The sequence below is a fragment of the Podarcis liolepis genome (assembly GCF_965112155.1).
Source record: "Podarcis liolepis genome assembly, chromosome: 6".
Lineage (NCBI taxonomy): Eukaryota > Metazoa > Chordata > Lepidosauria > Squamata > Lacertidae > Podarcis > Podarcis liolepis.
Window position 1 is genome coordinate 37,885,105 of NC_139559.1, and position 15,583 is coordinate 37,900,687.

General features: G+C 45.6%; 1 protein-coding gene across 1 annotated transcript in view; it reads left to right on the forward strand.

Moving 5' to 3' along the window:
- The window catches only part of LAMB3 (laminin subunit beta 3), a 56,966-nt gene that overhangs the window by 22,974 nt on the left and 18,409 nt on the right, over nucleotides 1-15,583 (forward strand). Inside the window, exons 6-16 of the mRNA XM_083508816.1 lie at nucleotides 1,458-1,572; nucleotides 1,838-1,911; nucleotides 3,376-3,558; nucleotides 4,583-4,646; nucleotides 5,347-5,534; nucleotides 7,121-7,241; nucleotides 8,261-8,449; nucleotides 9,038-9,193; nucleotides 12,695-12,891; nucleotides 13,840-13,951; nucleotides 14,221-14,593. Of these exons, the coding sequence (XP_083364942.1) occupies nucleotides 1,458-1,572; nucleotides 1,838-1,911; nucleotides 3,376-3,558; nucleotides 4,583-4,646; nucleotides 5,347-5,534; nucleotides 7,121-7,241; nucleotides 8,261-8,449; nucleotides 9,038-9,193; nucleotides 12,695-12,891; nucleotides 13,840-13,951; nucleotides 14,221-14,593 (1,772 nt within the window). The remainder of the gene's footprint in view (nucleotides 1-1,457; nucleotides 1,573-1,837; nucleotides 1,912-3,375; nucleotides 3,559-4,582; nucleotides 4,647-5,346; nucleotides 5,535-7,120; nucleotides 7,242-8,260; nucleotides 8,450-9,037; nucleotides 9,194-12,694; nucleotides 12,892-13,839; nucleotides 13,952-14,220; nucleotides 14,594-15,583) is intronic.

The window sequence follows — 15,583 nt, forward strand, 5'->3', positions numbered from 1 at the left end:
GTCAAATCTATCTGGCATAGCTTCAGCTCTTAGATCTACTTAGCATTGGTCTCCTGAATCTAGAGTTCCAGTAACGTAATCTCAGAGATATTGAACAACCCAAGAAGAAGGACATAGTGCCTAATCGGTATTGATTTTTATTTTATTTAAAACATTACTATACTGCCCTTTATCAGTCAGGCAAGGATGGTACGCAACAAGGCAAAACAGTTCCAGGAAACTCGGCTGGTTAAAATACAGTAAAAATACACCAAGTGCTAAGATCTATTAAACTACGCTCTCCTTTTCTTGAGGTTTGAGTGGCATCCTTACTTGGACTCTTGGGACACCTTTGTTATGTTCAGTTTTAAGCTTTTTTATATGGTTGTGTGCACTTCTCTCTCTGTGTGTGTATGTGGTCCTCAACCTTCTGTCTCCAAAGTTTGGTGAAATTTTGATTTTTATAATGGAAAAAAATGAGAGAGAGACATTGCACACACCTTTGTAAATCAAGAAAATCTTTAATAAAAATACATTAACAAAATAATGGACATGAAAAGGAAAAGTTTCCACAGTGCAATAGCAGATTCCACGCTTTGCCTGCATGAAGTTCTAGGTTCAATCACTGGCGTTACCACATCAAAACAATATCTGGTATCAGAGCTAGGAAACAAACACTCCTGCTTTGCACCCTTGAGGGTCCTCAGCAGCAACAGGAGACACCACCATCACTAAGTTTATTAATTCAAATTCCCCACAAAAATCAAATGGCAGGTAAAAATGATAGAATACATGCAATTGGCAAAAATGACAGGGAGAGTTAGAGGATATTCGATGCAGAAGTTGAATAAAGAATGGATAGTATTTAAAGAGTACTTGAAAAATTGTTGTGATAACAAAAATTTCCGGGCAGACCTTGAGTGATTCTTGTAATATATTGGTGACAAATAATAGAACTTTTTGTAAAGAATTGAAAAAATAAAATAATAACAAGGCACTGTGGGTAAAATAACAAAATAATAAACAGTACAATGAGAATAATCGGAAGTATATTTTATTTATTCCATCTTTTGTCTTCTTGTTTTCTCCTTTTTCTTCTTTTTTGTAAAGTATGTGTATGTAGGTTGTATGTTTTATATTATTGTGTATTGATGTGTAGGTTGATGTTGATTGTTCAATAAAGTTCTATTTAATTTTTTTTTAAAAAATCAAAGTGAACAGTTTCTTCCTTTCTGGGTTATCCAAGGTGCACTGTATGGCCGTGCACCTGACTTCTGAATTTACTTAAATTGAAATAAAGGTTTTTATGTTTATATCCCACATATCTCATAGAAGCCCATCACACCTCGCCCCCCCCATGTCTTCTATCCAGGCATTGGCCAGACACTGACCTGCTTAGCTTTAGCAAGGTGTTGGCCTCATGGAAATCCCTTTTCCTAGGCACCCTAATCTGATAGTCACCTTTTGTTCTTTTTTAGTGGCAAATGAAATGTTGCAGATGTGATTCCAGAAAGCCTCATGTATTCAACAGTCACCAGGTAGAAAATGTCCTCTCTTCTGCAGGAAATACGCGCTGGTGGCAATCCAAGAATGGTAAGCCTCTGCCTTGCTTAGTGGGCCTTCAAGAAAACCAAACAAACAGTGTGGACGTGCTCTGAACAATGTCTTGGTTGGATAGCACAGAATAGTAATGATAAGTTGAGTGGGGCAAGGGTTGTGTAGATTCAGCAAACAGGGCTTGGGTTTCAGTGGATTAAATGCAAAGGGGAAATGGATGACCTGACTAATGGGAAAATCTGTTTGCAATTTTGTTTTCACAACCTGCTATTCTAAAAACTGCTCTTTTCTGTCTCTTTAGATGAGAATCCTGTCTTTCTCCAACTAGATTTGGATAAAAAGTTCCAACTTGATAGCATCCTGATGGATTTCAGGGTATGTGAATAATAACTCTTACACTACAGTGGTACCTCAGGTTACATACGCTTCAGGTTACATACGCTTCAGATTACAGACTCTGCCAACCCAGAAATAGTGCCTTGGGTTAAGAACTTTGCTTCAGAATGAGAACAGAAATCGCGTGGCGGCGGCACAGCAGCAGTGGGAGGCCCCATTAGCTAAAGTGGTGCTTCAGGTTAAGAACAGTTTCAGGTTAAGAACGGACCTCTGGAATGAATTAAGTATGTAATCAGAGGTACCACTGTATTTACTGGGGGTATAAACTTGAATTCAGATGGCCTTTGGAAGCTTAGCTGAATATTATCAGGACTTCAGATATGTTACATGCACCAGTGGTTTTCAACCAGTGTGCCATGGCACTCTGGAGTGCCTTGAATGGTGGTCAGGAGTGCCGCGGGCAACACTGCCCTCATTCCTTCTTTCCTTCCCTCTCTCTTCTGATGCCCTCTCGCTTCTCTGCCTCCCAAAGGCTTGTGTAGCTGTTTGTTGCAGCAGACCTGGCTACAAGCTCTGCAGGCGAATGGTGCCTCTGGGGCTGGTCAGGGGGTGCTGGTTGCCAGGAGCTGAGGCGGCATCAGAGTAAGCAAGCAAGTTGGGCAAGGGAGCCCAGCCAGCCAGTCCACCAGCCCTTGCTTTTGGGAATGGACAGACAAGTCCTATGCCTCTGTGGGGCAGTGTGAGGAGGCACATCTCTTTCGGGCAGGGAGGGATGCAACTCAGAGAGCAGGGGCGGCAGCAGAGGTGCCCAGAGGACTCCCAAGAAGAGGTTGGGGGAACACCTCACAAGGGAACGGTGTTCGAAAAAGGGTGAGAGGCTGCCAGCTCTGCAGGTAAGGGGTGACATAACTGGGTTCCTGAGCCCCATACGGGCGCCACAGAAAGGATGTAGTTGACCAAGGAGCTGTGGATTCAAAATGGTTGAAAACCTCTGGCATACACTATTATTGATCTGTTGGCTTAGGCTGCATCCAATTCCAACTCATTGTTTGTTAACGTTTTCAAAAAGATACAAGGAAAGGAGGAAAAACCTACATTAAAGAAACTGCAGATTTTCAAGAAGAAAATCAATTGTTAAGTTCAGAATCAAGCACAACATTAAGCATTTTTGTTCCATGTACAATTGCACCAAGTATATTGTGATGTGTTAATTTTAATTTTATGGGGGAGGAAGCACAATAACACTGAGGGGCACTGGAAAGACCCTTATGTCAGGTCTGACTATTTGTCCATTGAGCCCATGTCATCTGTTTCTTTGGCAGAGATCTTCCCAGTCTTTTTATGTGAGCCTTTTTAACTAGAGATGTGAACTAGGGATTTCACTTGGGATGGTTTGCATGCTCTGCCTTGGAGAAATGGCCTGTTCCTTCGAAGTATATCTTCCTCTGTTTTGGCATGTCCAGTCCAGTCTGCTTTGATACCTCTTTTCCTCTGTCCCTCCAGAGTCCTCTGCCCACTGGCATGGTGATTGAGCACTCTACAGACTTTGGCAAATCCTGGAAGATTTATCAGTACTTGTCCACAGATTGTGCCACTTCGTTTCCACGGATCTCTAGAGGTCTCCCTCAGACCTGGAAGGATGTGCGTTGCCAGGACATCCAGACTCAAGCGCAGAACGGGGGGAAGGTATAGCAAATGTGATGCTTAATGGATTTCAAAAGACTTAAGACTTCTAGGACCTAACTAGTTTGACAACAGCCATCCCCAGAGTGACTTTGCTGCACTGTGAAGGCACCTGCCTTCTACTCTTCCAGGTGCAGATCAACCAATGTCAGAGGGTCCAGCAAGCCCTTTTTGTGGAGAATTGGTAGCTCCTTCCAATGTAGCTGCTTTAGGGAACAGAAGGCTTCAGGTCTCTGGGGACAATTTATTAAGAGACATGCTGGAGCTCAGGAATCCACCCCCTGACTTGGAAAAACTGCCCTCTGGTGTGTGTGGGGAAGCTGTTGAGTAACATTAATGAGGTGATATTCTGTGTTAGAGATGCTTTCCCTCCAACAGCGGTTTCAATGAAAACGTTGGCGGGTGGGTGTGACAACCCACTTGCCAATCATCTGACATCATAGCAACATCAGGTGATTGTCAGGTAGGTCTTCCCACGTACTTATCAAAGTTGGCCTGTAGGGCAGGGGACAGATCTGCCCGCCCTGGGGGCGGGGGAGGTTCCCCACCTCTGCTCTAAATCATGCAGGGAATCTACCCAGACAAGGCTTCTCACTCCAGAAGTTTTCACATAATTCAGCCTGGAGGAGCTGTACAACTTTGTTTAATGTGCAGTCCCACAAGTGCTTTGTTTCAGTGCTGCTTTTCCTTGTGAGTAATGCATGAAGAGAGCTTGTGTTATGGCTTTCTTTAAAAGGAAAAAAAGTATTGTGGTTTAAATCTGTTTCATGGGATTTTAATTGTTGCTGCCACTTTTTGGCAAAGAGAGGGAGGGGGGAGGGAGAAAGTATCACACAACCCTCTTTTGGTGGGTGAAGAGACTATAGTCTTCCTTGTAGCAGTAATTCAGTGCAAAATCGCCATTTTAGTGCTAATGTAAATAAGCATTTGCCTAACTGGGAAGTGCCGTTGATAGTTTTTAGAATGACAGGATAGAAAATCTCATGCTTTGACTGCCATCTTTTTCTTCCTCCTCTGTTCTTCTAAGGTTGAGTTCAACCCCATTGGTCTTGCATCTGGGATGAGGACACCTCAAAGCCAAAAAATCAACAGTATGTACATATTATTTGTGTCTGCTGGGATGGGGTAGGGGAAGCTTTTGGGGGATTTCAGGGAGCAGAACTTGTTTAGGCACCCAAGTGGATGGTTTATAAAATCCAGTGCCTGAGCTCACTTTCCTGCTCCTCCTTCCGCATCCCCTTTCCCTTGTTTGTCCTATTTTTTAGATCATCAGCCTGAGGGCAGGTCTTAGAAATGAGCTTTGTAAGCTGCTCTGGGAGCCTTTTAAGCTAAAGAGCAGGGTAAAAATTATTTAAATAAATTTGACTCCTTCATATACTAATGGGGTAAGTGATTTAAGGTTCATGTGTCTTTTGTGCTGACCTTCATCTGACTCCAGCCCTGACAGCCTCACTCAGACTTTTGGTGTGCTCCTCAGTGCCAGGTGGTAAGTGGTGTGTGCTTTTTTAAGGCCCACCTGGCCTGGCAGGTGCCAGTGATGTTTGGTCCTGGGAGGCCCAGGCACTTGCCCAAGGATCACAGTTGCTGATGCTGGGCTCAGTTTGTTAAATGTGGTTATTGGGACCTAACAGTTATATTGTTTGGACTTCCATGTATTAAGAGGAAAACCACATCCAACGGAGTTCACATCTCCCTTTCTCACTTGGTCCTTGTCCCAGGAGCTAAAGCCTTTAGGTCCCATCTCACTGTGTCTGTGTTTCCCTTCATTGCTCTTTCTCTTGTCTCCAAAAGTTCTGGGCCAATTCACCAACTTGAGAATCAACTTCACCCAGCTGTCGCGTCCTGTGCACCAGGGGTACCGCACACCCAGTGCCTTCTATGCCTTGAATGAGATGCAAGTGAAAGGGAGCTGCTTCTGCCATGGACATGCAGACCGCTGTGCTGCCCTGGACGCTGCTTCTGCAGGACACAATGTTATGGTGAGGGTGAGGACGGGGAAAGGTTGCTACAGATCTATGTATATCAGTTCTATTCTTCCCAGTTCTATTCTTAGATTCTCGCAGGCCTGCTCTGCAACCTGACCTCTCTCGACGGTTAAATTTGTCCTTACAGGTTTGTAGCGATACACCAGAAACCCTCTGTGCTTTTGGAAAGCAGATAGTGTTTCCTTGTATTATGCAGAGTGCAAGTGACCGAGATGATAAAGGTCTTGCCATCTTCTCTGCCTTAGCCACAAAAAGAAGGTATTTGGCATAGCACTAAGGCCAACCAGCTTGCTTCAAATTGCATTTCTGACTATCTTTAAAAGGTCAATGACCAGCTGCCCTTGGGCTTAGTAAGGCAGCTACTAGCTTCTTTCTAACTGGGCTTCTGGGGCTGCCCAGAGGGCTGAAAGGGAAGGCAGAACAGAGAGTGGTGTACATGTTCTCCTTTGCACATCCTTCATTCTGTAGCTCATTTTCCCTCCTCATTGTAGACATCATAGCTCCTCATCATAGCTCTTGGAGAGGAGAATGGGCAGAAGCAGAGAATGGGGATGGTGGAGAAAACCATTTTGTTCACATCTTGAGGCGAACCTATCCACCATTTCACGCTTCACACCAAATCACAGCAGAACGCAGCAACCGTTTGAAACGTGCACTTCTCGGAATGTTGCAAAGCTGTTTTCCAAGCAAAAACCACCTGCAAAAAGGCACATGCAAGCAGAAAGTGTGCCTCAGACTTGAACATATTAGTGAAAATAATGTACCAAAGTGCATTCTTATATTAAAGAAAATGCAAGCATGTGCATTATTAGACAACATGAGGAGAAATGCACACAAATATGTGCTTTAATTTTTGTGTGGACTTGAAAGGAACATGCATTGTTGCAGAAATGAGGCAAACTGAACCTAAGACTGGGAAAAAGAAAGAGCAACTGAGACAGAATCACCCCTGCCTAGCAAAAAGGACTTGAGAAAGAAAATAATGCTCTGTCTCTGTGGTCCCTTCAGATGGGATATGGCTCCATTGGGGCACAGAGGAATGTGTGCAAAGGGCAGATGAGAGGGAGTTTTCTCTTACTTTTGTGCCCAGGAGAGTGCAAATAATATTAGCCAAACAAAGTGACAGGCTTCTTGCAGGGGGGAGAGGGTGCCTCAGCACACCCCCACACCTCGATTTATAGGTGGTTTGCATCTAGATATAAAAGCAACATGGCTTCCTTTATTGTCTGGCCTGGAGCAGCTTGGACTGAACAGGAGTTTACAGACAGGAACTTCAGAGTTAAGCCTGAACTGTGAGAGGCAGTACACACAAAGAAGAGGGATTACACAGTATGGTTTTTTAAAATGGCAGCCGTATTCACTCTGATAAGCTTTTCAGCCCTGGGAGTTCCAGGGATCATCAGTATGGTCTTTTCTTTTCTTTTGCTTCTGATATAAGGTGCTCTGATTTGGCACGAATGCAGAAGAATATGTCCCTCCCCGCAATCAGAAGAGACACAATGTGAGAATTCATAGCATACCGTAGAAGAGCAGGCTGATCTATGATACCCGCAAAGTAAAGCTTTCTTTGCATCTTCTAGGTGAATGGACAGTGTGTGTGCCAGCACAACACTGCTGGAACAAACTGCGAACAGTGTGCGGCTTTCTACAATGACCATCCATGGAGAGCCGCTGAAGATGGCAACCCCAACGAATGTCACAGTACGTATGCCTCTATCAAACTTCCTAGGGAAACAGGCCACACTTTAACTGAGCAAAGCTGTCTTGGAAAGATAACTGGAGTTTATAAAATGCAGTGGAACCTTGGTTTTCAAATGTAATCCGTTCCGGAAGTCCATTTGACTTCTGAAACATCTGAAAACTGAGGATCAAAGGGCTGTCAGCAAGTTCAACGGGGAAAATTGAGAAACACTCCTCGGAAGCCGTTCAACTTCCGAGGCGCGTTTGAAAACAGAAGCATTCACTTCCGGGTTTTCGATGTTCGGCTTCTGAAATGTTTGGCAGCTGAGACGTTTGAAAACTGAGGTTTGACTGTGCATACTTTGTTCATTGTAGCCACTGGAAATATTGTGGTTTCTCCAATGCTTTTTTTTATCGGGGGGGGGGGATGCAGGGGTAGACATACCCCTAAACATTTTGTGAATCTTTGTACTTTTGTCCATTAACTGTATTTAGTTTTCCCGATTTGAACTGTAAAATGTTGATTTTCTTGAGTCAAAATGAGAGAAAAAAGTACTGGGTTTCTCATCAGTTATGGGATCTGCAGATTCCTAAAAGGGTGGAGGTGATCAGGGAAAGGGGAAGCTGAGGTAAGAAGTACAGGAAGGAGTGTTTAAAAGAATCTACTAGCAAACATCTTTAAAAAGGCTGAGGCAGATGAGAGGAGAGCTGTGATTTCCATTTGCAAAGAAGCTAACTGTTTCTTGTCAAACTTCCTCCATCAGTTTGGAGAAAACAGGCAAGTTTGGGGAAATTGCAGTGTGTGTATAGAACAGTGCTGGTGAATTGATGTTCCCTAAAGTCCTAAACCTTGCACTCTGGCTGTTTTGCATGTTCTGTGTGGACCCACAATGTGATATACCTTATGGATTTATACACTTGCTGTAGAACTAATTGAAGAGGGAGGCCCAAGCGCCACCCAGTGGTGAAGTTGAAAAGTATAGGCACTATTGTTTTCCTTGAACTTCGTTTCAGAAATGGCTCTGTCTCTTTTCTCCTAGGGTGCAACTGTAACGGTCATTCTAACAAATGTCATTTTGACCCAGCCGTGTACCAAGCCAGTGGGGGTGTGAGTGGGGGCGTTTGTGAAGACTGCCAGCACAATACGGCAGGGAGGAACTGTGAACATTGCAAGACCAAGTTTTTCCGTAATAAGCGTTTTGAACTTGATCACCCAGAAGCTTGTCTCCGTAAGTGGGTGCTTAAGCATTTTCTTCATGAGTTTTTGCATAATCTTTTTTAAAAGATAATATTTGAATATGTAGTCTGCCTTATTCCAATGGTAGAGAGAATTCCCCTGTAAGATTGGTGCTCAAAAGAAACATTTTCTGTATTTTAAGTTGAATCTGAAATGTAGATATGCCTCCAGATTCTTCACGTCCTTCCTTGTGTCCCATCTTTGGAACTCACAATTCTTTTTCTGAGTCTCTATTTTGGTAACTGGAGGAGATGATGAGGCTTTCCTCTTGCTCCCCCCTGAACTAGAATCCTCAAGTTCCAAGTTCCAAGTGCATTTTCCTATGCATTTAAAAGGAAGGAGCAGTAAAGCTGACCAGAGAAAAATGAACGGGCTTGTTTTCCGCAATCTTTTGTGCCAATTTCAAGTGAGAGACAGGAATCCTGAATGGGCAACCCTGTCTGCAAATGAAGAGTGGGAGAAAGAAATGATGAGGAACAAGGCAATGCTAAACCCCTACACAAAGCTCAGGTTTTGATGACACCTTTTTGCTTCGGCCTGTACCTTTAAAATTTGTTGATTCCATGTCTTCTCTTTTTAGCTTGTGAATGTGACCCAGATGGCACTGTTCCTAACTCCAGTTGTGACCCCCAGACGGGCCGCTGTGTCTGTAAGGACAATGTGCAAGGAGGCCGTTGTCATTTGTGCAAGCCTGGATTCACCCAGTTAACCAACTCTAACCCCCAAGGTTGCAGAGGTTAGTCAAATTTCAACCATGCCATGCTAGATGTGGGCATGGTGGAGATAGCCACCTCCTGCTGTTTATTAACAATCAAATGTTTATTTCTTTGGGAGGGCCCTTTATACACTGTGATAGAGATAGATAAATATGTAGATTAAAGCTGTCTAAACTAGTAGCGATCACTACATCCCATTACAATTCATTCCATACATGAAAACTGTACAGTGGGTGAAGAAATTCTTCCCTTGTGTTTGTTTGGAACCTATAGCCATTCTCATGTTTTGAGAGACAAGCATTTCTTTCTCCACTGTTCATAATTTTATAAAGCTCTCACATGACCCCTATTTAGTTACTTCAAAGGCCCCAAATAAGTCAAACACGTGTCTTCATGGGGGATCCACCCTCTTTGGTAATCCTTTCTCTGTAACTCAAGAGACCATAATATTGGTGAAGCTCTGCTTGTGCTGTTGCACTAGTATGAATGCAGCACATAAGCTGTGAGAAGAACAATTCAATGTGAGCAAAACCTGGACCATTTTCACACAGCCACCACCAGCAAGCCAGCAGTCAATCACACTGGGCAAGTTGAGTTAACTCTTTATTAGCAAAAAAACAGGATCTGCACAGGGCTGTCAGGTCTAATGAGCATAGAAACTCATCTCTGGTAGGTCTTGCCACCTTGAAGCAGTTGCTGAAACTGCTGCCCAAGTCCCCTCCTTTCTGGGGTTTCCCCTAAGCAAACTGAGACTGCACCTGTGTGAGCTATCTCCTGGTTCTGGGAGACCAGGGGTGGGGTGGGGGGTGGAGCTTGTTGCAGCAGGAGGGGGAGACACTCATGCCTCTTCACCAGCTGGAGTTGTCTCTCTCTCTTGGCCTCCCTGCTTTCCTGCTTTAGAGTCAGTGTGGTGTAGTGGTTAAGAGCGGTGGACTCGTAATCTGGTGAACCGGGTTTGCGTCCCCGCTCCTTCACATGCAGCTGCTGGGTGACCTTGGGCGAGTCACACTTCTTTGAAGTCTCTCAGCCCCACTCAACTCACAGAGTGTTTGTTGTGGGGGAGGAAGGGAAAGGAGAATGTTAGCCGCTTTGAGACTCCTTAGGGTAGTGATGAAGCGGGATATCAAATCCAAACTCCTCCTCCTCTTCCCCTGATAAAGAACTTCTCTCTGCCACAGACTCTTCCTGCTCACCAAACCCTGTTACCTCTTCGCCTTCCAACACCTCCTCCTCCCAGTCTTCTTCCCTCTTCTCCCTCTAACCACTCATTGTTGTCCCACCACTAGTCCCCTGGCTCTAAGCCGCCTTCCCCTGGGGGTTCCCCAGCTGACTTCTCCCATCATTTCTCTGCATTCAACCAGTCCACAACAGCATACTATGTAAGGGCAATCTAGCCTTAAAAAAAATGTTTTTTTTTAAACAGAGCAGGTTGAAACATTCAAAACATAGCCCTAGGAAGATGGAAGAAGAGGGAAAGAGTTTTTCTTTCAATTTCACACAGATCTGAAGATCTTAACGCTTATCCTCCAGGCAGGTCCCTTGTGGCATATGGTTTCAACTGAGGCTTGGCTTAGATAACCAATCTCACGTCTCTAGATCCACCTTCATTTATCCGCCGCAATCTCTTGGGCAGACCTTGCCTTGCTTTAGATTAAAATGAAATGTAGCCTCTGCAAGTGGCTATACTGATGGGTTTCAGCTGCCTCCCAGCAGGTGGCAGTAGCTGCTTTGCTAAGCTTGATCTTGGAGAACAGCCGCAGAACATGACAGCAATAGCTGGACAGAATCACCTTGGGGAAGGACTGTAGCCTAGTGGCACAGCAAATGCTTCCATGCAGAAGGTTCCAGGTTCAGTCCCCGACATCTCCAGCTGGGAATGTTCTCTTCATGGAACCTTGGAGAGCTACTGCCAGTCAGTTTGTGAGGTGGACTAGTTTGCTGGCTCAATAGAAGGCAGTTTTGTACGTTCCTGCCATTATTCATTAGAAGCCTGACCTCCTGTGGTCAGCTGAGCGGGGGAAGGGTCTGTGCTGAGGAAACAAATCTAAATTCATGGAACAATATCTGCTTGGATATGACTAGTATCTGGAGTGGTAATGGGCACTGTCTGTCATAGCCTCAGTTCAAAACTGTAATTGATTAGTGATGTTGCTAAAGAGTGCATCTCCTTAATTTGAAATGCAGACCTTGGTGTCTCATGATGCTCAGCTCCAGTCTGAGATGCATGCTTTGATAATTGCAATGTCTGTGGTGACATCAAGCATGAAGAGCAACCAGCCTTCATTCTTAATTTGATGCTGGATAGATTTAGTAAATTTCTATACCACCCTTCATCTAAGGCTCACAGGGGGGTTTACAGTATAATAGCCCGAAAAGGGATAACAAATGAAAACAATATCCCATCTGTCACACAGTTTTAAAAGCCATAGATTGTTTAATTAGCCAAAGGCCTGGGAGAAGAGGAATGTTTTCCCCTGGTGACTAAAGATGTGTAAACTAAAGATGTGTAATGAAGGCACCAGGTGAGCCTCCCTGGGGAGAGCGTTCCTCAAGTGGGGAGCCAGCACCTGCCCACTGCCGCATCTGCAGATGTAAAGGAGAAGCAGAGCATATTGCTGACAATGTACTCCAAAGCTCTGGGTGACCCCACCCAGCAGTTTCATGTAGATGTTAAACAGCATGGGGGATAAAATTGAACCATGAGGAACCCCACATTGGAGGCTTCATAGTGTTGAAGAGCACTCCCTGAGCACCACTCTCTGGAAATGTCCATCCAAGTAGGACTGGAACCACTGCAAGTGGTGCTGCCCCCAACTCAGACATCTGCCCCAGATACAGTGGCCAATGGTATTGAAAGCCCGTGAGACATCAAGGACACATTGATGAGAGGTTGAGGACATGAGGATACATTTCCCCTGTCTCTCCCCCAACAGAGGTGGTCACGAAGGGTGGCCAAAGCAGTTTCTGTGCTAAAACCAGCCCCAAACATTGACTGAAATGGTCTAGAAAATCAGTTTCCTCCAACAGCACCAGGATCTGGTCTGCAGCCAGATGGGTGGGGATCACCAATACTTCCAGGGAGATCCTTTCCTTCTTCCAGATCAATGTGTTGCAGGAAGTCTATAGCAGAGCTGGGGACTGGAGGCGAATCTGCCCCCAACACCCCTCCCTATCTGGCCCTCTGGACGTTCCCCTTGCTTGGCTGGATGGAAGACAGAGAGGGGTATATAGAAAATAGCCAAATGCAGAAAGGTCACATTTACATTCATTAGCCCACCTTCTTTTGACCCTGGCTCCACCTGCCATTGGCATGACTTTCAAAACCTGGAGCCAGCACTGAAGATTTTAGAACAAGACTTTGCTACTGGTGGACTGAAGGGTTTCATCAGCTTTGATTTTATTTATTTATTTCTATATCACCCTGTACCCACAGCTTCACAGGAGACCTGATACCTCCTGCGCAAACCCCAGGAGCATCCCCCAGTAGTTCCGACACAAATGCTGGCTCCTTTGTTTTCCAGATTGCGCCTGCAGCGTTTTAGGCAGCCGCCGCAACGTGCCATGCGACGACGAGACGGGCCGCTGTTCTTGCCTCCCCAATGTGGTGGGAGACAAGTGTGATGAATGCGCCGCCAATCACTGGAAAATTGCGAGTGGGCAGGGCTGCCAGGCTTGCAACTGTGACCCTCAGCATTCACGCAGCCCTCAATGTAACCAGGTACTGCCCACGAAGCAGCAGTGCAGGAGCTTACAGCTCTAGAGGTGGGCGGGAAGAGGGAAATTCTGGGCCATTGCACTTTGTAGCACCACGATCAGGGCATTGTCTTCTTAGTCCTGCAGAGAGAGGGGGAAGCTGTTTTGCTCAGTAGCTAGGCTACCGTTGAGAGTACTTAGTACATTCGGTGGTATTGGGTGGTAATGCTTTCTGCAGATTTTACTAACTGAGGCTGTATATCTGGGCATGGGGGTTGCTGTTGCCTGTTTGAATTAGGGATGGAGGAAAAATTCATTTTAAAGCAAAGTGGCCTCATTTGCTGGTCCCTGATGGCTATGTGGATTAAAATGCAGCTGTCCATCAGATCACACTTTTCTCTGGATTTTGCGAGGCAGTTTTTAAAAATGCACACGAAATTTATGTTTTATGGAAAAATGCATACAACAATGCATATTTGTGGGGGAGCATTAAAAAGCATACAGGACTGTGGCTGGTAACTGACTTTTACTCAGAGTAGATCCATTGAGATGAAAAAGCCTAAGTTGGTCATGTCCATCAATTTCAATGGGCCTCCTCTGAGTAGGAATAGCATTCGTTGCAATCCCATGTATTTTAGGGGAAGGATGAGTACAACATGTGTACCATTTAAATGTAGTTTTTCTTTTGCATTAAACCCCCCCCCCCAACACTGTAAAACATAGAATGTAACAGACCTAAAACTGAACATAATGCTCAAATACATGTGAAACTAACCTGTAACGGAAATAGACGGATTTTTCTATTCCTACCACGAATGCTTTCTCATGAAAAACAAGCAGCTGAGGCCGAAGTTGGAGCTTTTCCTCGTAAATCCCTTCTGGAACTCAATTATTCTCCAGACCAACAGGCCTAACTCTGCAGTTCTACGTCAAAGAGATTTCCTCCCTGGCATCTTTCTCTCTTGTTTTGCAGTTTACAGGGCAGTGTCCATGCAGAGAAGGCTATGGGGGCCTGACATGCTCTGCTCCTGAAGTACGGGTTTGTCCGGACCAGTCTTATGGAGATGTCAGGACAGGATGTAGAGGTAAGGAATGCAGGTTGCACTCACCTGTAAACCACTGGGTATTTAAATGGTTCTTGCCCTCTTGCTGTTCCATCTAACTCAGGTCTGGAGGAGCCTGTGGCCCTCCCGATATGGTTGTAGTTTATCTCCCTCCTTCTCTAACAGCTTGCTGTTGGGGAGAAGAGTGAGCAGCCAGAGGGATGCACTGTGGAAATGTCAGCCTGTAACCAGCAAGTAAAGCCTGTGACTATTTTTGAGGGATCCAGACCCTTCTTGTTCTCTTTCAACAGCTTGCAACTGCAACTTCCAGGGCACAGAGGAAATGGGCTGTGACAAGCTGACAGGCAGATGTCTTTGCCGTCCCGGCTTTACTGGAGACCGCTGTGACCAGTGCCAGCGGGGCTACTGTGGCGACTACGACCACTGTGAGGCATGCAACCCTTGCTTCCAGGCCTATGATGATGAGCTCCATAGGTTTGGCTTGCGCCAGGCCACCTTGAAAAATTCCACCCAGCGGCTTCCGGTGGGGACAATGAGCTCCGGCTTCAGCACCCGCCTCTTAGAAGCAGAAGGCGAAGTGCAGCTCATCCAAGGGATCCTGGGAAACCCCCTCTTGACGGAGCAAGGGCTGGATCAGGTGGCCAATGCCATTGCTACGATCAGGTGAACAGGAATTGCATTCTACTTACTGGCAGCAAGCAAGCATTGTCCAAAGCATGCAGATAACAATCTCTGATGCTTTGCTTTTAAGCAGTCTCTCTTCTACTTAATGCGTAGAGCATGAGATGCTTAATCTCAGGGTTGCAGGTTCAAGCCCCACCTTGCGCTAAAGATTCCTGCGTTGCCGGGGACCTAGAGAGGGGCCCTAGTTCCTTGCCAATCCTTCCTTGGGTGCCTCCAGACTGTCACTGTTTTGTGAGAGGGATTCAAGTGCATATTGTAAATGGAGGTTTGTGAAGTTGGATTAAAGTGCTCTGTTGCTCTAGCGAGACAAATCCAACTCGAAAAAGAGTGGCTAGGAAAATGACAAGGAAATGTACTTAAAAATGTGGGTAAGACATATGAATGCCAGGCAACCAATCAGGATGAAGGCTCATTGTTACATTAAAAGGTAAAGGTACCCCTGCCCGTACGGGCCAGTCTTGACAGACTCTAGGGTTGTGCGCCCATCTCACTTAAGAGGCCGAGGGCCAGCGCTGTCCGGAGACACTTCCGGGTCACGTGGCCAGCGTGACAAAGCTGCATCTGGCGAGCCAGCGCAGCACACGGAAATGCCGTTTACCTTCCTGCCAGTAAGCGGTCCCTATTTATCTACTTGCACCCGAGGGTGCTTTCGAACTGCTAGGTTGGCAGGCGCTGGGACCGAGCAACGGGAGCGCACCCCGCCACGGGGATTCGAACCGCCAACCTTTCGATTGGCAAGCCCAAGGTGCTGAGGCTTTTACCCACAGCACCACCCGCGTCCCGCATTGTTACATTACTGCCCTGCAAACAAGATAGGAATGAATACTCAAGAAAGAACTCACATAGTCTAACCTCTGTGTAAACTTTGTGCAAACAAAGTGGAATGAATGTTCAATAAGCAGATCGTCTGCAGGAGCCCCTTGATTCACTGGCAGTCTATGAAGAAGTCAGTCTTTTAGTCTTTCATAG